General features: G+C 37.4%; 1 protein-coding gene across 2 annotated transcripts in view; it reads left to right on the forward strand.

Annotated features, from left to right (window-relative positions):
• TAB3 (TGF-beta activated kinase 1 (MAP3K7) binding protein 3) overlaps nt 1-23,373 on the forward strand; it is a 60,856-nt gene extending 37,483 nt beyond the window's left edge. For both annotated transcript variants that reach the window (XM_045856041.1, XM_045856040.1), the window contains 4 exons: nt 5,154-5,247; nt 8,322-8,405; nt 15,373-15,474; nt 19,365-23,373. In XM_045856041.1, coding sequence (XP_045711997.1) covers nt 5,154-5,247; nt 8,322-8,405; nt 15,373-15,474; nt 19,365-19,513 — 429 coding nt within the window. In that variant the 3' untranslated portion in view covers nt 19,514-23,373. The remainder of the gene's footprint in view (nt 1-5,153; nt 5,248-8,321; nt 8,406-15,372; nt 15,475-19,364) is intronic.
• Nucleotides 23,374-23,722: the final 349 nt, after the last annotated feature.

Raw genomic sequence — 23,722 nt, forward strand, 5'->3', positions numbered from 1 at the left:
CTGAAAATTTTGAAACAAGTCTTTAACATCTTGAGGCATCACACACTTTCTCTGATCCAACCACCTATCATTTTGCCTTTTAACATTTATTCAGTCAATGAGTGGGTTTTACAGTGAATGTGGTGCAGGGCTAGGTGCTTAGTGGGAGAAGTCCAGTAGATCCATCAACAGATAATACAATGGGCTAAACACTCTGCGCTCAGTTAGTGATAAGAGAACTTTCATGCCAGCTGGTTTGTTTACATCAGTGCACTTCTCTGCTCTCTCACATTCCTGCTGAAATGCCATTCTGAAGTTCTGCACATACACATCCTGTCTGTTCTTCAGGACTCAGCTCAATCTCTACCTTTTCCAGAGCCATTCCTCATTTCCTACCCTCTCTAAACTAAAGATAACCTATCTCTCCCTGTCTCTGTCTCTGTCTCTGTGTCTCTGTCTCAAAGTTTACAAACTTAGGGAAGGCAGCACATAGCAGGCCTCCTGCAGATAGTATATCTGGCGCCATGGCCCCATAGAAAAGTTTTTAACTGAGTTCCATGGCTTCAAAGGAGATCTGTGAATGCCTGAGATGATATGCAGTTTCGTATGTGTGTTTGTATGGGAAGGAGGTCCATAGTTTTTTCATTTGATTTTCATAAGGTTATTATTATTAAATCAAAGGAAAAAAGGGTGAGAAACCACTGCCCTAAACAGTGTACTGTTGCTGTGTCAGTAGAGAGGGGAAGGCATTTTAGAAAAGAACGTGAAGCCCTGAAGTCTAGACAGACTTTCAGCAGGCAGCAACTGTAGTTCCCTCTCTTCAGCAGAGATTTCTGATGTTTGTACAGGTTAACGTGCATAGGTGGAATGGGGCTTAAGACCTTGAACACTAAGTTCAGGTGTCTGACCTTTATTCTGCTGATCATGGGAACCCAGTGGATGTTTTTGAAAAGATAATTTAGTGAATTTTTTCCAAATATGGAAAACACTTGGAAAAGTGGTATTTCTGCCTCATTTTTTTCTCACTTGAAATCTTTTCAAATTTTTTTAATTTTCTTTTTTTTTTTTTAATTTTTAGCGAGAGGGGAAGGGAAATATCAATTGGTTGCCTGTCCCACACCTCCAACCAGGGACCTGGTCCACAATCCAGGCATATGCCCTGACCGGAAATCGAACGGCACCCTCTCAGTTTGCAGGCCGATGCCCAGTCCACTGAGCCATACCAGCCAAGGCTCACTAGAAATCTTTATTGAATCCTCTGATGAAGGGAGATACTGAAGAATGTAACCTGTATAGGAAATCACCTATGGTGGTTGGACACTTTGGAGTCCTTAGGTACTTGTACGGCAACAACAAATTTTCTTAGCATAGAAGTTATTTTCTCTAACTTAGCAGCCTGTTCCCATGTGATAATCCCTGCTAAATAAAGTCCTATTGGTTCTTTGTTGTTAAAAGCAGAGAATTGTCTAATGTACTATATAGCATAGGTTGGTTAGTCTTTCACAAAACCCATGTTTTAGTTGAGAGCTTTTATTGATGAGACTTCTTTAGAAAAAGAAAAAGAGAAGTTGGTAAAACTGCTGTTCTGGGCTCTAATTTATTTTAAACCTTTTATTTATTAAGAGAATTTCAAAGATAAGTAGGTATAATAGTATAATGAACTCCCATGTCACTATCATCCAGCTTCAAAAATTGATAGCTCATGTGGGTGATAATATTTAAGAAGTGAGAAATTTGAGTGTGTGATTTCCACATTGTTTCTGCCGCCAGGCCTAGAGTAAAATGGGGGACTATTGGAGTGCATGGCTGAGGGACAATTACAGTTAAGACAGTGACCTCTTGATTCAGGCGTGAATTCGAATGCTACTTCTGCTGATCTCATGTCACTCATATATCCCTGGATAAGAAACCTTCTCTATGCTTGTTTTCTTATCTATAATATATGTGAGTACCCATCTCATAGGATTTTCGTTAGGATTAAATAATAACGCATCAAACAATAGAGAATGCCCAACAAATAGTAAGTGTTCTTGTAAGTTGAAGGTTGGTCACAAGATACTGGAAAAATCTGCTTGAGAGATACACAAATCTGAAGCATTTTGTAAAAATGGTTTCCTTTTAACTTTAGGAACATGCAGAACACAAGGGTATATTATATGTAGGAAATTAATCCGAAAACAAAGGATTTGTCAGGAATCCCTTTTTGTTCATAGAAGCTCATTGAGGCACCATGACATAGTTGAAAGAGTGCCCACATAGGCTCTGGAGCCAGAACAGTTGTGGCACTGACTGGTTATATCTGACTTCCCTGCAGTTGATTTTCCCTTACAAAAAAAAGGAATATAACAAGTTCATTTTAATATTTTGGTCAAGATCAAGAGACAAAGTATTTGTATATAAAGTGTCTGACATTAAGTGGCTATCCAGATTTATCACTGTCCCACTTGTGTAGATTATGCAATAGAGAACAGACTTTTTTGGTACTGAGCCCATATTGCTACCTTCGGGTTGTCAAACATTTATTTCTTACAAAGCAATGTATGAAAAATTGGTTAGAAGTGTGCCTAACGACACTGGAGTGCACATTTGTGACCAGCTTGTGCACAATTGCAGAAACTCAGAGGAACTAAGGAGGGCAGAAGTGCAAGGCGCGTTACCACCATCATTTTTCTCAGTCTACCATTTGCAAAGCATCGTATTAAATGCCACGGGAGATGTCATCTCCTTCTAGGAACGTGTGAGAGAGAGAGAGAGAGAGAAGATGATGTAAGGCAGTAAATGAGAAGTGCCGGCCAACTGAATGGTAGTGCTATTAAATGCCTTTGGAGTCCAGAGATTAAAATGCTAGTTTTTTGCTGGTAGGGTTCAAAGATGAGACAGTTTCATGGAGGAGGGGGAAATTTAAAGATACATAGAATTTTAATAGGCAGAGAGCTGCCAATTACCCCACCCCCAAAGTTTTTCCTCCCATTCATCTTGTTCTGACTAATTGAGTTTTTGGATTAACCCACCACTTTGAGTCCCAACTGTGTAACTGGGGCCAAACCACTAAAGACCATCAGTGGTCTTCAGCCTTGGTCTCTGTGACACAGCTTCTTAAAGTGCTGAAACAGTTGATTCGGTATTTTTGGCACCTTTTAAAAAAATTTGTAATTTTTAATTTTGAAAGAATGGTTATAAACATCCTGGTAGTTTACAAACAACTATAAATTACACATAGTCATTCTAGAAACCCCTTCTCCAGGAAAAAACTGTATTTTTTGATGAATGGCAGTAACTTTCAGAAACAACTTTTTCCCCCTCAATCAAGAGCTATGAAAAAAGACATAGAATCTTATAAATAAAACTCTTAGGTCAGTGAGTTCCACTGGTTCTACTGTCTTTGGAAATTGTCATTATGAGCAAATGTGCAGTACTGTAATCTTTTCATACTTAGTTATAGAGCTTCACTATTCAAGGGATGCCATGCTGAGGCATTCCCCCCACCATATATAGGAATGATCAGCTTCTTCATGTGTTTGACTTTGCCAATATGATTCCACAAAGAAAATAGGTTCTTTCACATATTCCTAGTAAGACAGCATCAGTCTTTGACATCCTTGAACAACTGCTTTAGCTAAAGCCTTCATATTGCCTGGTAGACAAGGTAGAAGCAACTTTACATGTTAATGTCACATGGTTTACCCATGGGAATGAGAAAAGGGAAGCAATCCCTAATAAATAGTCCTAAATGACTTTTATGCTCCCCTGGCATTCTTAGGGATTATAGCTCTTACTCTATTTTGCCTGTTATAGCACTTACTTTAAACTTTTTTAAAAAAGATTTATTTTCAGAAAGGGGTAAGGGAAGGGAGAAAGAGAGGAAGAGAAACATTGATCAGTTGCCTGTCGCATGCCACCAACCAAGGACCCTGGCCGCAACCTAGGCATGAGCCCTGACCGTAATCAAACAAGAGACCTTCGCTTTGCAGGATGACACCCAACCCACTGAGCCACACCAATCAGGGCCTTATTTTAAACTTTTGATAGCTGCTAATTTAGTGGGCCTTCCCAGTTATTCTAGTAATACCTCCTAACAGCATAAGATCTTGCATTGTAGTGAATTAAAATAACCCATTTTGCTCATTTTTCTTCATTCTTACAATAACATAGTATTTGGTTTTTAGCAAACTATATGTTTTTAACAGAATGGGATTTTATTTTGTCTTCCTGTCATAGCCGATTTTTATCTTTTGCTTTATAGGATCACCTTAGAAACTGAGTCAGTATCTAGGCTGTGCCGAAAGCTTCAGTCCTCATACCTCTGGAGTCTGAGCCCTAACTTTTTTACTATACATATATGGAAAATAGTAAAAGAATTCAGAATGTAAGGGGAGATAAAAGCTTCCAAAAAGCTTTATTTAACTGAAATGTGAAGGACTCGCTTCACATTTCAGTGTTGTGTGTATGCCCTGAAAGGCCTAAGGAGTAGGCTGGGCTGGAAAGGTCGAGGCAGAAGGAAACAAAGTTGGAGGAAGAATGGAATCCAATTGTTCCTGAAGTTTTCATGTATTAGATTAATTGATTCTATGTATAGAGAAGACATTTAGATACAAATTCTGTCTCTTTTATAACCTTGGGGAAATTATATAACCTCTGTGCCTCAGCTTCCTCATGTATAAATTGTGAGTGATATTGGTACTTAACCTTGAAAGAGTGTTTTAAGGAAAGAATGAGAAAATGTTGCTGAACACAGGTGCCTGCCACTCAGTAAGTGTTAATTAAAATTAGTATTGTTGTAATTCCAATAATCCTGGGCAAGACTAAAAAAATGGATGTTGCTTGTTTAAAAGGTTCATACTTATTAGTTTCCCTTGTCATGAAAACATAGAACTAAAATATTCTTAGTGCTCTGTGACTAAAGTGGTAGTATTTTGTATGATAGAACAGTCTACTATTAGCCCACCACATTATGTGCAGATTTTGTTTATATGTGGCCGTGCTGATGTCCCCGTTGTATCTGACTATTCCTTGAAATACGTAACACATAGGACTTCTTAAACATGCCCTGTTGTGGGCTAAGGCCATACTCTTGGTAATAACCAATCAGAACGATTAACATGAATAGCAGTTCTTAAATGTTGGGCTTGATAATGACTTTCCCACAATTGCTATTTTGGGTCCTTTCTTACTAGCCTGAGGAAATGACAAGATTGAGAAGCATGAACAGACAACTCCAGATAAATGTTGACTGTACACTGAAAGAAGTTGACCTCCTTCAATCTAGAGGTATAGAATTGATTATTTGGTAAACCATAAGTAATAGTGTGGTGTTTTAAGTTGCTTAAATAGCAATCATTTTGGTTTTGTAGACTTAAGAGAAAAGTTTTTATCCACTGTAAAATTACAATCCTGGTACACAGATCCCTCCACCTCATGGTTGGAGGTCAGAGTGGGGATCAAAAAAGAGTTTTACTTTGGTAATTTCACCATTAAGTCTGTTCTGTGTTGTTACTCTGCATTTATCCTCTTTTAGTCATTTACTGTAAATTACGGGTTTTAATTCTAAAACTTAGTAGGTTCATTTTATGTGAGTCATCTAAAATATTTGTAAAAATAGGGATCCCAAGTCAAAATATCAGATTTCTGGTTTTAAAGAGAATTCCACATGGCAGTTTATTCATGTTTCATAAAAACATGGAACTATACCTTAGAGTTTTCAGGAGTTTTTTGTTTGTTTTTGTTTCCGGGGGTTTTGTTTTTCTTCTTTTGGCTTTCTTATAGAAGGACACTACACTAGAAGCTCTCTTAACTGCCTTTCATTTGCCCAGCTCACCAGGGTAGAGATGTTCTTCATTTCGTCTGGACACTGTAGTGACAGAGTCCGCAGCCACTGCACAGTCCCGGCAGGAAGCCACATGTTGGCATGTCTGCGTAGGATTGGAATTGTCCGCTTACCAGGCCTCAGTTGTGCCTGTTCCTAAACCTGTTTATGCCCGTTATTAAAATGATGTGAAGTCAGGAGAAGCGGCTTTTTCTATAAAAATCAAAGGCAAAAACCCTTTTAAAGACCCAAAGGCAAAGCAAATAGGGACTGTGAATTAGATAATGGGTGAAAGCTACGGTAAAGGGTTAAGGGGGAAATTAAAAATTTAAGAGGTTTCTGTCGTCAAATGGTTTTAGTATCTTTCTTGCTCCATCCTGAAGAAGTGAAAATAAGTATCAGGGTTCAGCAAAGTAGCCTGCTGCCTGTTTTTCAAAATAGTTTTAATGGAACATAGCCATTCCATTTGTTTACATATTGCCCTGGACTGCTTTTGTGCTTCGGTGGTGCAGTTGGGGGCTTTGCAACAGGGATGGCATCACGGGTCTACAGTGCCTAAGGTGTTTGCCATCTCACTTTGTAGAAAAAGTTTGCCCACCACACTTTAGCTCATCACGGGTGTAGTTTATAAAAGACAATATAGAACCTTCAGTCAACAGACAGGTAAAGAAAAGCTCTTGGTCCAACATTAAAATACTGCCATGTTTATATGTTCTGCTACATTGAAGTTGACATGTAATTTTTCCTAACAATTCCGTGTTTTAATCAGCCCCCACCTTACTGTTCTTAATTATGGCAGCTAAGAGAGCTTCTACTATATTTTAAGAGGTTTATATAAAATGACTCCATTGCCATTTTTTAAGGCAAGGCTAAGTAGTAGAAGCAGGGGAACCTAAAAGACGTAGAACTATCTGAACACAAGTAAGTAAGTTTGAATGTGAAAGTTGAAGGATCTAGTTAGGTGTGCCCTTGAAGTTGTTTTCAGAGGCCTAGTTACTCTATAGCCTAGTAGCTTTAAGCAATGAAAGAGTTACTGTGCATAAATGTAGTGGTTATATAAACTATTGCTACTATACTAGAAGATAGCATTGATTTTTTTTTTTGCCTTTGTGTTCTTTGAAGCAAAACAAACAAACATTTGGTTAGGGTATTTATAGTACCCTAATGAGATCTAGAAATTAGAACATCAGCTGTAACTTAAGTAATTGAAGAAATACATATGAAGCATCTTAAAGCATAATAAGATCCAATTAATATAGCAAAATAGCATTGTGGGTTTCCTGAGCAGTCATAGGAATTACTTTCAGAAAATATCTTAAAATAGCATACACAAATGGATAAAAGCATTCATAATAGGACCTGTAAGGGAAATGACTGTTAAGATTTTATAAGTGAAGAGCTGTGTTTTTGGTCTCCATTGGACAACAAAGAGCTCTTTTTTGGTGCTTAAGCATTTCTAAATCTCTACTCTTCCATGCTCTGGGAAAATTTTATATATATAAATTTGCAATCTAAACTTTTAGGTGAGAGAAAGAATGTAGACATTTGGGAGACATTTAGATTAGATGCAAATCAGTGTATGATTTGCTGAAAAGCAGCTTTATCGTCTGTTTTGGTGAGGAAAAATTTTGCTGGGAAAAATGTAGGTCTAGAAATCAAGAGATCCAATATATTTGAACTTCATCAATGTCATATAACGTCCTCTGGAAATAATAATGGGTGCAGTTACAAAGCAAATTAACATTAATTAGCATTGTGCAGAACGAGGAGATGGCAGTGTTAGGTTCACAAAAGTGGAGGTAGGACCAAAAGCTGGCTCTGGATCAAAACTGACCTTGGAGGAGTCCTGGCAGGAGATGGGGCTGAAATAGACACTAGATCAAGGAGTGAACATTTTCAGAGAGGAGAAAATTTCGTGGCAAGACAAAATTCTCAGGGATTGCTCTATTATTCTCAAATTGGCACTGTATCATCTTTTATCATTGACAAATCTGTAGGTGACATTTAAGAGCCTTTTTTTTTTTTTTTTTTGGAAGATAGGAATCCATGAGCTGCTGATACCAACACTTGAAAAATCTTTGTAAATGTACATATTTGGGTTCTTTAATAGTTGAATTTATAATAGATTAAATATTAAGGTAAATTAAGAAAGATATTGAATTGAGCTTTCACCATTTAAACCTTATGGTTTGGTTCACTAAAATCAAAACAAACAGAAAAACAGTTCAGCCATTCTTTCATATCTCACCTTCATTTACCTCCCTAAATGCGCCACATGCTTAAATCTGCCAAGAGACTAGCTTTACAGTAAGAAAAATATTCCTTTAGGTGAACACTAGATAGACACCGATGTGTTAGTTTCTTGGGTCTTTTCTCACAATGATAAAATCATTTCAGTGGGAAGGGAGTAAGATAATACAATGAGTTTTAAAACCCTGGAGAAGAGTTTCCCCTTCTTACAAGTTTAATTCCCATAACAAAAAATTCAAGTAACAGGAAAAATAACTCTAAGTGCCTGGTGATGTTATTTTTCTTATAGGAAACTTTGACCCGAAAGCCATGAATAATTTTTATGATAACATACAACCTGGCCCCGTGGTACCACCCAAGCCATCTAAGAAAGGTGAGTAGCAAAATGTCACAAACATACAAATAAATATGAAAATTCTTTGGGAGTTCACATTGACAGCTGAAACAATTTCCATTTAACTTGTTCATGGCAATAATAAAATGTCCCCGAACTTTATTAATTAACTCCTAGAATTATTGTCAAAGATCATTCAGTAGGATAATTTATTTTTTTAAGTTGAAATCGTAGTATAGTATATAGTTAAAATTTACCCAGCACTGTAAAAGCTATAATCCTAAAAGATAGTTCCTACTAAATAATGAGAATTTTAAAGGTCTGGAGTTAGAATGGAAAGTGTGACTTGAGTAGATCAAGATTATTTAACAGGCCACAAAAGCATCCTTGTGTACTCAGCAGGCGAGCAAAATAGATCCTACGCAAATCCAAAATTTGGAGGAATCAGTTTTCGATAATTGTTAAGTCATTTTCATGTAATATTAAAAGTATCAAATCTCTTATAATTTTTATGTACCAAATGTTTAATTAATTGGCATTTCATTATCTTAAAAATTAATTTGAATGAAATTTTAATCAGTCATTGAATTTAAACTTTTTCTGCCCTGTTATTTTTTTTCCTTGTAGAATTCTTCATTGACCAGCAGAATATTTTGTCATGATTGACTTCATAATTTATAACACACTAAAATTTCCAAATTTTCTATTTATTTTATATTAGTGAAACCTTAGATGAATGATTGATTACCTAGTGAAAATTAGAGAGATACCTTAATCAAACTAGCATTATTTATATAAATACTTTCTAAGGATTTATATAAATATATTTTGGGTGTTACCCATTATTTTTTTAAAAGATTTTATTTATTTATTTTTACAGAGAGGAGGCAGAAAGGGAGGATGAGAAACATCATTGTGTGGTTGCCCCTCACATGCCCCCTACTGGGGACCTGGCCCACAACCCAGGCTTGTGCCTTGACTGGGAATCAACCAGCGACCCTTTGGTTCATAGGCTGGCACCCAGTCCCTGAGCCATACCAGCTAGGTTTCCTGCCCCATTCTTATTAATGGCCCATGTTATTTTATAAATATAATTCTCAAGACTGAGCTAAAGTATGCATTTCAGATCTTAATCCTTAAAGCTTTAAGCAACTCAAAATAGAATGATCATGAAGACATTTTTTAGGAATGTCTTACTTTAAAAGAAAAAATATCATCTAAGGGTATAACATTTTAAAATCTCACAATTATTATTAATCAGAGAATGTATACATTCTGTCTAAATAGTATTACCTGACCTAAATTACTTAAATATTTGTTTTAAAGCTCATTACAGAGTGTTTTAAGTATTTCACTTATAGGTTGCAACATGGTATCTGTTGTTCCTCTTACTGTTTAATACTACCATGGATGTGTCTGTCATCCAATGTGCATTTAAAATAGCCTACTAATTTCTAAGAAGGGCACAAAGAAGAATTTTAGTGGTTGACTGCCAAGTACCAGATTTGGCACTATGGTAACATTAAATACAGCTTCAAGTTGAAAGTCACTGGGTTATATATCATTGACCACTTTTTCTCTCTTTAAAAAAAAAAAATTATTTATTTTTAGAGACAGGGGAAGAGAAGAAACGTTAATCAGTTGCCTGCAACCCAAGCAAGCATGTGCCCTGACTGGGAATCGACCCAATGCCCTTTGTTTGCAGGCTGGCACTCAATCCACTGAGCCACACCAGCCAGGGCTAAAACATGAATCTGTAAACTTGATTTTGCCTCAGTGTCTACTAAGGAAGGGTTACTTACTGATAATCCAATAGATAAACTTCAGTTAATTGATTCAAGGGCTGTCATGGAGGAATCACCCTATTTAAGGGAGTGCATTGAAAAGTTGTTCCCTCGGAACAGAAGACCAAGTTGGCAAGAAATGGTGGACTATATATCCACCTTGAGCCACCTCATTAGCATACATTCTCAGGTGTGGTCCAGAGGGCCCAACCATAAATAACAAAGAGACTTCTATCACTTGGGAAGCTTCAAGATTTTAGAGGTTATCTCCAAGGAGCTGGAGACAAAGCTAGACCTCTCTTTGGGTGAGGTGTTAAAGCAGTGCTTAGAAGGAAATTTATAGCTTTAAATGCTAGTAGTATAAGACAAGAGCTAACATCAATGATCTAATATTCCACCTCAAGAAACTAGAAAAGTAGAAGGAGAGATAAGACTAGGCAATGAGATAGAAAACAAAAACAACAAAGCCAAAAGTTTGATCTCTGAAAGAAACAAAATCCGTAAGTTCTAAAGTCAGCTGATTAAAAAAATGAACACAAATTACCATAACCATAATGGTATTACTCTGTAAAATAATAAAGGAGTATGATGAACATTTTTTGCCAATAAGCTCGACACCTTAGATGAAATTGACATGCCTTGAAAAATGTAACCAACAAAACTGAAAACAAGATGAAATAGGAAGTATTAATAGCTATCTATACATTGATAAAATATTGAATCTGTTATCAAAAATTTTCCTACAGAGAGAACTCCAGAATATCAAACATTTAAGGATGAGATAACACCAGTCTTACACAAACTCTTTGAGAAAATAAAGGAAAGCCTTCCATTTTTTTTTAATGGAGCCAGCAGAACCCTGATTCCCAAACTCGATTAAAGACATTACCTACCTACTGCCTCCAAAAGAAAACAAAATTATAGATCAATATCACTGATGAACATAAAAGCAAAAAAGCTTTCATTAAATATTTACAATATATGAAAAAGATAATACATCATGGCCAAGTTGGGTTTAGCTCAGGAATGTAACATTAAAGGAGAAAAAGCGTCTAGTCATTTCACTAGAAGCAGCTGACAAAACATCTGACAATTCAGCAGCAATTGCAGGAGGCACGATCCTTTGCAAAGAATATCTAAGGGCACTGAAAAAACAACCATTAGAAGTAATGAATTTAACAAGGTCTTGGGGATGTAAGGTCAGTATACAAAATCCATGTTTTTACCTTTTTCATTTTATTTTCCAGTGGTTTGCTGATATATAATCACAATACCATCAATAACACCAACACATGAATAAATTTTACCCAAGATATGTACACTGGCAACTGGAAAACATTGCCAAAAGAAAATAGAAGACTTAAATAGAGTAATATACCATATTCATGATTAAATGAATATTGTTAAGATACCTATTCTTCCCATGTTGATTTTGTAGCTATCCTGCAATACTGATTGGAACTCCACTAGGCCTTTGTTTTTTGGTAGAAGTTAGTAAACCAGTTCTAAAATTCACGTGGAAATGCTGAAGACTTAGAACATTGAAAACAATCTTAAAAAGAAGAGCGAAGTTGGAAGTCTTATGCTAACCAACTCCAGAACTTACTATAAGGCTGCACTAGCATGGGGATAAAAAAATGCATAATAGCAACAGAATAGAGAGCCCAGGTTGTAGACCCTCACACTGCCATTAAAGTTTTGACAAAAGCACCTAAGCAACTCATGGAAAAGGAAAAGTCTTTTCAATAACCTGTGCTGGAAGAACTGGATATCCATGTGGGAAAAAGAAACAAAGTTTGATCCTTATGTCATACTGTACACAAAAATTGGAGATAGGTCATACACACCTCAGTGTGAGAGCTAAACTATAAAGCTTCCAGAATAAAACATAGAGTATCTTTGCAATTCAGATGTAGATAGAGATTTTCCGATGGGACACAGGAAGCATTGAAGCCTAGTGCTTGTCAAGAGACACTATTAAGGCAAACCACAAACTGGGAGAAAATATTTGCAAAACACGTAACTGTTACAGAACTGGTATCAAGAATATATAAAGAACTATGACAATAATTTAAAAGCCCAATTAAAAAAAAGGGACAAAACATATTGAGCAGATGCTTCACAAAGGAATATATATGTAAATGGCCGATACGCACATGAAAATACTCAACTTGAGTGGACAGTAGGAAAATACAAATTAAAATCCTGAGGTACCACCTCTCACCCACCGGAATGGCTAAAATCCCAAATTTTGGAAAACGTTTTGGCCATTTTATTGTAAAACCATTCACCTGCCCTGTAGTCCATCAACAGTTCTACCTCTAAAAATTTATACAAGATAATCTAAAGCACTTGTCTACAAAATGACTTGTTTGTTTATTTACTTACTTTTTTAGAGAGAAGGGGAGGGAGGGAGAGAGAGAGGGAGAGAAACATCAACGCGTGGTTGCCTCTTGCACGCCTCCCATTGGGGACCCAGCCCACAACCCAGGCCTGTGCCCTGACTGGCAATCAAACCAGAGACCCTTTGGTTCGCAGGCCAGCCCTCAATCCACCGAGCCACACCAGCCAGGGCATGACTTGGTTTTTTAGAAGTTTCATACCATTTTTATTCACCATAACCAAAAACTGGAAACAAACCAAGTGTCCATCAAAAAGATGAATGGATATACAAATTGATATAGTCATACCATGGAATAACAGCAAAAACTAAATTACTGATACATGAATCTCAACATAATGCTAAATGAAAGAAATCAAATATAAATGAATATATACTACATGATTCTATTTATATGAAATTCCAGATAGAATAAGCTAAATTAATTTATAATCTTAGAACTGTTGTTGGAGATTGAGAAAAGGAATGGGGAGATTTTCTGGGCTGATGGTAGTATTCTAAATCTTGGGTGGGATTTGGATTATCCAGGTGCATTTGGTTAAACTCATCAAATAGTACACTTAAGGCTTCTGTATTTTATGGTATAAATTTTACCTCAAAAATTCACAAAGAAATAAAAGGAGAACTTTTTGAGGTAGAGGGCCCATATAAGTCAGTTTTCTAGCAGTGGTGATAGAATTTTTGCAGGTAACGTCATTCTGCCTTCTCTCTTTGAGACCAGCACCATGTATTTGAGGTGGGAAGTTCCTGTTTGATGTACTTCTCAGCGAGGAATTGCAGGGCTTGCATTAATGTGCCATTAATATCAAGTTTCATCTAGCTCCTGACCAGTGCTTCCACACTAAAAAGGCTCTTTCTAAAACTGATACTGGATAGTCATTTAGAGTTAGTTGTAATGGGATTCCAATTACAATCAATTTCTTAAATACGCAGATGGATTACATAGATAGATGCTCGATGCCACAAAGGTAAGGCATGAGAGTCCTACGCAAGCAGTTTGTACTCTACAATATAGTTTTAATTAAGAGACTAGAAAGCCATCTAAAGTAACATCCTCACTATAAATGGATCTCTACTTAGAAATCTAATTGAGTTTTAATTGTATAATAATATACACCATTGGTGAGAGTATAAAATGGTGCTTTATATACCCTCTAGTTTTTAAACCTTTCACCTTTTTCTGTAAAAATTTATAAATAGAACTTGGTTAAATTCTATAATTTTCTTATTTTTTATTTTTTGGATTTTATTTATTTTTAGAGAGAAGGGAAGAGAGGGAGGGAGAGAAACATCAATGTGAATTCTGTCATTCTTTAGGAAGTCTTTTCACAACAGATTTAGTTGGCTATTTGGTTTTCTCTGTGAAATCAAATTTGGCTTCCTGGGGACTGAAAGGTGGTCAGTTTGATCCCTGATCGGGGCACATGCCTGCATCTCAGGCCAGGTCCCCAGTTGGGGGCATGCAAGAGACAACTCATTCATTGAAGTTTCTCTCCCTCTCTTCCTCACTTCCCCTCTCTCTAAAACAAATCTTTTTAAAAAATAAAATAAAGTATAAATTTTTAAAGACTAACTTGGCCTTTATCTAGTTTGATGCAAGTCATCTTGCATACCACTTAAATTTAAAAAGCAAGTAAAATAATGCGTAGAATTGTTTTATTTAGAATAAATGTCTCGGTGTTACTATAATTACGTACAAGAGATCCAGGTGAAATATAGACATTCATCTGATTGAATAGTGTGCTAAAGAGAGAGAACAAGAAATAGAAAGGGAGACAGAAATTTGCACTGGATTTTGTAGTTAAGCAATACAGTGAGCGTGTACGCTCTGCAGAAATCCCCAGTCAGTGCGCCAGAGAGGCGACCAGTGGTCAGTGCTGTAAAATGCACAAGCTAGGTAAGGGTCAGTGAGAAAGGAGCTATGTGATGCTATAAAGTGCTTTACAAACCTAAGAAGTGGAGCTTTACCTTATAGTTTTGTAGCCTAAGAAATTTCCTCTGCTCTTCTTGACTCTGATAATGGAGTGCTTTTAGGGGCTAAGCACCACCCTTAGGAGTCTGGAGCACCCGTTTCCGAAGGTAGGCTGGTTGTACTAGTACAGTAACTGCTTATGGGCTAAGAACTGGTTAAAAAGTGCAAGATCTGTTTTTGTTTTTTAAGGGTAAATAATGTGAAGTCTGCCATTTCTTGTTTTTACTTATTACCAAGGACTGCTTACTAATGACCTATAAGTTAATAGACACAGTATACTAGCAAGATATTGGGATGCCAGCAGTCCGTGTTGGAGGGTATTTACTGAGCTTTTGCACACGCAGGTAATTGGAATTTATGAAATGATTGGGGAGTGTGTATTGTCCATATGTAGTATTATTTGGAATTGGTTCTGGTTTTTCAAGTTCTGCTCTTATCCTTTAATTATAAAGTGCTGTAGCTTAATGTTATTGTAATGGGTTCTCTGTTTAGCCTTATATGGGCAATTTACTTTCAACCCCATTGCTTAGTCAGGGAATTGTTGAAGTATAATACCCCAAATATGGCTTTCACGTTGACATTTAATTACTGAGTTTGTACCCAACCCACCAGAAAGTGTGAAACTGGTGAAATAAGGCATTTATTCCATGCATTTGCAGAGGATAGAAGAAGTGGTGAGAGCCACTGCTCTGTGTAGGCACTTGCCCTCAGAGTACGAAAGGTAATGGGTAATAGAAGTGGGGTGTACACTCAACTGTGCATGCCCTCTGAGAAGTTTCTGTGAGCCTTTCAACTCTTCTAAATGAATGGCTTGATCCCTTCTTCCTGGCTTCCCTTTTTCTCTTGCAGATTCATCAGACCCCTGCACCATTGAGAGGAAAGCCCGAAGAATTAGCGTGACCTCCAAAGTACAGGCTGACGTTCATGACACCCAGGCGGCAGCTGCAGATGGTTTGTACTTGTGTTCAGAGTTCGTGCAAAATGGCCAAAGACACGTGTTATATAACCCATGTAGGGTCATCATAAGTAAAGGCCAACTTTTTTTTTTTACTTTAAAAAATACTCTCGCTGCTGAATATCTAAGATTGAGCTTTCCAATAGAAAAGTTAGCCACATACATAATTTAAAATATTCTGGTAAATACATTTAAAAAGGAAACAAGGGAAATTAATTTTAATATATTTTCCTTAATCACATACAATGTGTTAATCATTTCAATATGAAATCAATATAAATTAGTAGTGAGATATTTTAGTCTTTTTTTTTAAGATTTATGTATTTATTCTTAGAGGGGAAGGGAGGGAGAAAGAGGGAGAGGAACATGGATTGGTTGTCTCTTGTACGTTACCTGACCAGGGACCAAAGCACAGTGCAGGCGCGTGCCCCAGTGAATCATACTGATGACCTTTTGCTTTGGGGAACGACAGATGCCTAACCAACTGAGTCACACTCATCCGGACTACATTCTTTTTTCCATACTGTGTCTTCAAAATCTAGTGTACGTTTTATGCTTACAGTGCATCTCAATTCAGAGTGGCCACATTTTAAGTAGTTGCCATATTGGACAGATTGCTCTAAGGTAGTAGTATCTAGAAAGCAAGTCCAGGTAAATGTAACTTGAAAGCTGTTGACTTTATAACTTCTCACTGAAGTTTTATAATGCTTGTTGAACTTTATCCTGTGCTTCAGTAAAAATATTGTGTATGTTTGAGATTTTACAAGTATTCTGTTTGATATTTCTACTTAATATAATATTCTTAATATAATATTCTTAATATTATATTAACTAGGTGGAAGGATTCCAACCTAACAACAAACCAAGCATGAAACTACATTACACTTCATGTAGTTAAAAAAACAAAACAAAACAGAATTCTTCTTTACCATTGGACCTATTTCCCTCGTTGGAAAAATAATAGCTATCTTTGAAACTGTAGAAGATATTCAGAGTTTTTATAAATTTTAGTTGCATCCTTTTTGAGCATTTTATCTTCTGCATGCTAATTACTATATAATACAAACAATATTGATTAAATTGATAAGTGCTATTTGGGAGGGTGGTCATTTTATAGAAATTCAGCCTATTAAAGGAAAACTATTTACTTCAGTTTTCATTGTGTATAAATATTCTTATTCTTTTGTTTTTATTTTCCATGAGGCCTGAAATATCTTAACTTGTAAACTATTCCATAAAGATTTCACACCTGTAAGTCAAATGAAAATAGACATCTAAAATGTATTTCGGGTTTTAGATGCTTCTATTTAAACAGTACTTCCTTGTGATGAAATGAGTGGTGTCCTTTTTTAGGGCCAACAATAATTCTAAATTAGGTGACTTTTAAATATATTTTTTGAGTAGTTACTTCGGAGTGATTTCTTTTTCCAAATGAAATTGTTAGGTTCCTGAAGGGCAGCAAATACACCACCTCGAAGTATGCCTCTGGCATTAGGATTATTTTGAGAAACTGCAGGTGCTGTAAGAGAAGCTCGGAAAACAGAAGTTACCCTTTTGTAAGGGACATTGACATTTATAAAGGCAATCTCCATTTGTAAGGGTGTCTCCGGTGACTGCATCTCCAGAGAATTTCAGCGGTGGAGAAAGGCAGCTACTTAAATCTGCATAACAAACCTTACCCTTGTTCACTGTGCTTTCCTAGTTACACCTTCCACTACTGGCTTTCCCACCCCCAGTATCTTTTTTTGTCTTTAGCTGGAGGTGTTAATTAAATTGGTGGTTTGGGTCATCTCGGGAGTTACTCTGTTTTCCTGGGTCTCTCCCATGTATCTGTGAGGTATACGTGATATTAAACTTGGGTTTGTTTTTCTCCTGTTAATCTTACTTTTATATCGAAAGGGTCTCAGCTCAGAACTCAGAAAGGTAGAGGAAAAAAATCTCCTCCCTTGTACTAAATAATGCAAAGAGCCCCTGGGTATCCTGGATTAGTTAGGTTTATGTACCTTAGAGAAAAGAGGAATTTGAAAAACCTTCTCATGCTAAACATTTGCACTACTACCATCTAAAGTTGAAGGCTATGTTTAGAGTTAGCATACCAAAATGGAATGTAACAGTTCAAGGGTTAAACATCTTAAATTTTCTCACTCTGTGATAAATACATTGTAAATGTTCAGTTTTCAGGTCATTTTGTTTTAGTAAATAGTGGAGATTACTGTATGAGAGAGGATCTTTTCTGGAAATGAATGGCATGTGGAACCTTTTCCCTGTAACAGAAGGCTTGGACAATGTGCTTTTTATTCCTCCATGAGACAAAAAAAGAAAACTACTAAAGGGTGATAATTCCAGAGGAACAAGCCTATATCCTTTTTATAGTCATAGGAATAGGCCGGAGAAGCCAGTGGTTTTCTCTTCTGTCGTGAGGCTGAAATCACCTCCTCACTGAGCCTGAGCCTTAAGCTTGCGGTAAGGTTCAGGGTTTAACATCCAGTTCTCTTAACCCCTTGGTGAATGTTCACAGCAGCCACTCATCGTTAAAGACAGATTGGTAACCACAGTCAGCTCATTAACTTCCCATGGAAGATACGCTTCACCCCCAAAATGGTCGCTGATTAAAACTTGCCCAGATCTCAGTTTCTTTTATTACCTGCTCAAGAAGGCTGCTTACTGCCCTGGCTGGTGTAGTTCATTGGATTGAGCGTGGGCTGCAAACCAGAGCATCGCCAGTTCGATTCCCAGTCAGGGCACATGCCTGGGGTGCTGGGCCAGATCCCCAGTGGGGAGACAAGTGAGAGGCAACCACACATCAATGTTTCTCTCTCCCTCTTTCTCCCTCCCTTCCCCTCTGCCTGAAAATAAATAAATAAAACCTTAAAAAAAAAAAAAAGAAGGCTGCTTACCTTAGACCATGATCTCATTTCCAGTAGACAGTGAGGATTGTACTGTGTTTTTACACTGAATTTGCAGACTCCTGACCTTGCTCCAGATTCCAGGGTGAATTCCACCCGCTGATCTTTAGCCTCTGTTCCTGACCCCACTTCCAGTAGGGACTGGTTCCTAAAAGGCAGGATTTACAAATTGACTCTGGAAGCAAAGATCTTTTTTTTTTTTTGAGCACAAGCCCAGAGAGAATAAGGACCTAGGAATACTGTCAGTTTCAGAATTTTCAAACATAAAATCCCAGGGACCAACATAAGGATGCCAGCATTTCATATGGCCAGGTATAGACATTTTAAGAATAGACATTAAAAAAAATAATAATAAGTAGGAAAGAATCTGAGAATAAAGGATAATCTTTATACTGTATCATTTTAGCCTAATGAAAAACTAACTGCGTGGTCTTTTATCTTTCACTTTTTACCACACTGGGGGGAAACTCTTTTATGAACTCTCACTGCCATTGTTATTGGACACATGTCCGCTGTGAGCTGCAGGTCCCCTGGAAGGTGCACCTTCGATCGGAGGGTTAATGTATCACAGCATGTGCGTGCGCATGCGCACGCACGCACGGGGTGCAGGGGGGGTCACAGGGGACTAAAGATGGCACATGCTGTGAAACATTTTCATTTCTTCATTTGACTGGAATAACTACCCACTGCCTGTAGATAATGAGCTAGGAAGGTAATCAATCCATGCTGGACTTCGATCTTAAAGCAGAGAAGTAAATCGTTTAGAACAAAGTCTGTTATATATTATAAACTTCTTTGGTAATGCATTTCCAGTAGCTGCATATGCTAACTGGCTTTCACATTAGGTAAGATGTGAAGCTACCTACCTCCCTTGGGGGGTTTTTTGCGGGGGAAGGGGGGGATAGTTTTTCATTTGAGTTTGGATTCTACTTGGAAAAAAAAGCCATTCTCTTCTCTGTTTTCATCCTAACTTCTCTCAGAGCATCTACCTGGCTCCATACTGAGTTCTCGGATACAATCCCGAGATGAAGACTATGAAGGGGCCCCTTGGAATTGTGACAGCTGCACCTTTCTGAACCACCCAGCACTAAATCGCTGCGAGCAGTGTGAGATGCCCCGGTACACCTGAGCTCCGAAGAGTCTGCACCACGTTGCCAGCGAAACCGAGCACCAATTAGAGGAAAAGGAAACCGTGGGAATCTTCATCTGTCCAGCCTTTTCATTTCTGAGTACATGGGGGGAGAATGGTGCTGTAGCTGCCTGTGCTCACTACAACAACAATCGGGAGGGTTTTTCCCCCTTTCTTCACTCATTACAGAGACACAGAAAGGGATACTTGAAACTGGGGAAGGATTCACTCCTGAAAGAATGTACACAGAGAAGTCAAGAACTCTTCTGTGGAATCCCAATTGTTCAAGTTACTGCTGAGTGGCCCTTATTTTATAAACCAGAACTCTGGATCATAGTTCTGACGTGTTACAGTCTCTGCAGACAAGCTGTGAATCTCCAGAGCAGACTTCCCTGGTCACAGCTCTCTGGAAAAGGCTCCCGTGCTTTTTCCTGTTGCTCCCTGCTGAAGAGAAGGACAGGAAAAAGCACTCAGAATCTGATTTTTTTTGGGGGTGGGGGGGGGGCAAAATAATAAGAGTTATTTGTAATTGCTGCTTTTTTTCAGGGGTAATTTCCAACACACAAACAAGATGCTTTAAAATGTGATTTGTAGTAGTCAGGAATGAGGCATATCGTGTGCCCTTTGTCGGAAGTACAATCAGAGGTGACAAGATCCCTTTCGCTTGTACAATGATTCAGTGAGCTATTTATCAACACTGGTAACTAAGACCTAATTACACCACGTAAATAGATTTTTTTTAAGTTATTGCATGCTTTTTAATTAGGTCGTCGGTTTTCAAAATATAACAAGTCCTTACAAAGTATGATTTCCTGAATGACCTTCTCATAAAACTGTGCTTTGCCAGTAGCACAGTGAATGTATGCCAAATGTAAAGCCATTCCAAAATCCATTTGGAAATCTTGGTCTCAGCTGTGGTTCCTACAAGAAATATTTGCAGTGCATATATTAGGGCCTCCCTCCCGCGCCCCCACCTCCCTTTCAGTTTTGTGAGGAATTCATGATGTTTACAGCACAGATAATACTTTGTGCCATAATCCTAACTTAGCTGAAAGAAAATCAATATTCAATAACTATTTATTTGCACATACATTAATAAACCAGTGAGGACAGTGACAGTCAGCCGATGCCATCAGGTCACACTCTTGGGGAGGAAGAGCAGGCTAGTCAAGAAATAGGATTCAGAAAAGGGTGAACACAGAAGACTTTGAAACGGAGAGCTTTTCAAATGTAACATACCATGTTCAGAAATGACACTGAGTTTGTTCAAGCAGTGCACGTGAGACTGAAGCACTCCTCATTTATGAAACTAGAACTTTTGGGTGTGCATAACTGAAGAGAGATAAAACTGTGATTCACTAGAATGCACCACTGGAAAATCACTAAGACATTTCATTAAGGTCTCTACCATCGTTGAGAATTGGATTTTGGAACCTTCTCCTTATTGGGGTAAATGTAAAGAGCAATAAAATCGGTAGGTTTTCTAATCCTTAAGGATTTTTAAACCTGTGGTTGTGACTGTAGGGAATACCTACTCCCCCCGCCCCCCCCACTCTTCAAGCTGTTACTGTATTCAAATTTGGCAGTAAACCCCGGGCAGACCTGGAAAAATAAGCTGCACTCCATAGCATAATGAAACCAAAGGCATGACAACGCATCGTAGTGTTCCATCCAGATCATACTTTCACACTCTCCAAAGCGTGGCCATGTAATTACACTGATGAACATCTCTCATACAACAGCTGTGGCAAAACTGTGAAACTAATGGTGAGAAAGCAGATGGACTTAAAAGCATTGACCTGAAAACAGCATTCTTGAAAGACTCTTGTGACACTGGTGTCTGTCAGTCTCTGATAACGGTCTGTCAGTCCTATTGTTCTGTGATAGGCCAGTGCCTTTGCCTTTGTGTGGTTTCATATCTCTTTCAGGATGGCGGACCCCACTTGGTCTTTAGTAACAATTTAGGGGGAAATATATATACTGCTTGGTGTTCTAGCTAAAGGTTTACCACTATTAGTGATGTGCTGAAGTGGCAGTAATTAACTTGGCAGTTGTCAATTGAAAATGAAAGTAGCATGTATGAAAACAGTTTGATGCTTTATTAAAACCACGTAGATGACTTTAAAACTATTGCATGAACATACATCCAAGTTACAAGCTGCTATCATACAGTAGATGCATGGTTCCGGCCCTTTGGTGATATATCTAGTCAATCATTGTTTTCACCTGCCAGGAAAAACGAGAAACCGGTCTGTTCGGTAGTTGTAGAGGATGGTGTATGAGACATCAGATTGATTTCGAGGGAGTTTTTTTTGTCTGTGTTCATTCCTGATTGTGCACCATTTCATACACCCACATAGGCTGTATTCCGTTTCTGAACTAAGCAAAGTCATTTGACACAGATACATTTGATACGTTTCACTGTGTCCCATATGTCCACTACTTCATGCCTGTGACCAGTTGGAAGAATTAGGTCAACGTTCAAGGTGCCTTTTCAAAAGGATCTCCTAGTCAGATTGCCACGGACAGACAACTGGCATGTGAACGGTAGGGCACAGACTGGCTGGTACCTGCCTGCTGAGGGGAGCCTATGTATGCTCTTTGGATCAATTGGTGCACTTCTTGTATCTCTTAAAAGTTTTGTTCCTAACACACAGACCTAACTTCACATTTGAAATTATTTCACTTTTGTAAACTGGGTTTGTAGAAAGCACATTTACCCTTTTGTTAAACTACATCGCCTCCTAACTTTTGGAGGTCTTAAAGGTTTATAGAGGTAATAGAGGACCCAGAAACTTTCTAGGCATTGTAAATGTTTCAAATTGAAAATGACCTTGTTTGGGAGAGGGTAGAGGCAGGGAGTTTTAAAGAAACAGAAATGCGTTGAAAAAAAAAGTAGTTTTAGAGCAGATAAATGATGTTGGGGAAAGTGTTGCTAATTTGTTTATTTCCCTGAAAGAAATGGGATGTGTGATGAGCAATTTAATAACTTTTAAGGAGCTGGTCTCAATTTTAGTACTTTTTAATTATTTCCTTAAATTTTGTCATTGCTTTGTCCCAGTTCTCTAGGGTTCGTATGCAACTTTCTGTGGCAACTCAAGTTTTATATAGTATTTTTCAAGGTAATTGTAATGTCTGATGGTATAAACAAAAAGAATATAAAGTATAGGGAAATTGTTCTTTGGAAATATCAGCAATGTATCCTGGAATGTGAAGATGTCCCCTTATAGTTCATATTGATTTATTTTAATAATGTAGTCATTGCGCAGAGTTTGAATGACTTCATGTTACAGTGTGTGTATGTATATCTGTAGAGAAGGAAAAAATGATCATTGAGATGTTACTTTAAAAACAATCAATAAATCGGGCACTGTCTGTGTTGCACCACTACTGTATGTTTCTCAAAGAATTCACAGTATTTTCTTATTGTAAAAGTTCGTTGTGATGACATTTTCACATTCACCAGACATACATTTTTTCCTGTAGTATGTGCATCCCCAAATATTTAAAACAAGTAGATTTTGCATGGCATGGGCATTCAGAGATAATAGAATGACTCAATTTTAATTTTTAAAGCCATGAAAAGTAAGATCGAACGATACTTATAATGACACCAATGTCCATGTTTCCCTGCTGTAAAAGAATTGATCAGTTTCTTCATTAAAACAGCAAGAACTTACTAAATCTTGTAAATACCATGTCTCTTAGATTTCTGTGTATGCTGTGAATCAAATTATTTTGAAGTGAAATTGTACAAAGGTATTTTAAAAGGCTATGCATGCATCGTACCTCCAAACAGTACATATTGGGAAAGTCAACGATTCCTTCAAAATAAATTAATAAACTAAAAGCAAACATTACATTTGGCATCTTTTCTGTGTAGTTAGAAATGCCTTACAGTGTCAAATATGTCCTAGTTCCAACACTCGTTATTTCTGGACTGAAATACACTGTCTCGGAAATCTAATTGGTGATCACATTTCTGTTCTGTTAGAACATGGAGTAATATTAAGTTTGAGGTATGAAGTATACATTACTCTAATTTCAAAAATTGGGTTAAAGGATGTATAAGCACATTTTATTTCAAAGGTGGAATGTGTTAGAACTTACATTTTTAAATTGCACTTCCGTGTTACTTAAAATACTTTCTTTTAATCTTTGTATCATTTGTAGCTAGTTTTTCAAAGACAAATCACAGAGGCTCCAAAC

Source organism: Phyllostomus hastatus, unplaced genomic scaffold, assembly GCF_019186645.2.
Source record: "Phyllostomus hastatus isolate PE091 unplaced genomic scaffold, TTU_PhHast_1.1 phas_scaffold_12, whole genome shotgun sequence".
In the NCBI taxonomy this organism is placed as follows: domain Eukaryota; kingdom Metazoa; phylum Chordata; class Mammalia; order Chiroptera; family Phyllostomidae; genus Phyllostomus; species Phyllostomus hastatus.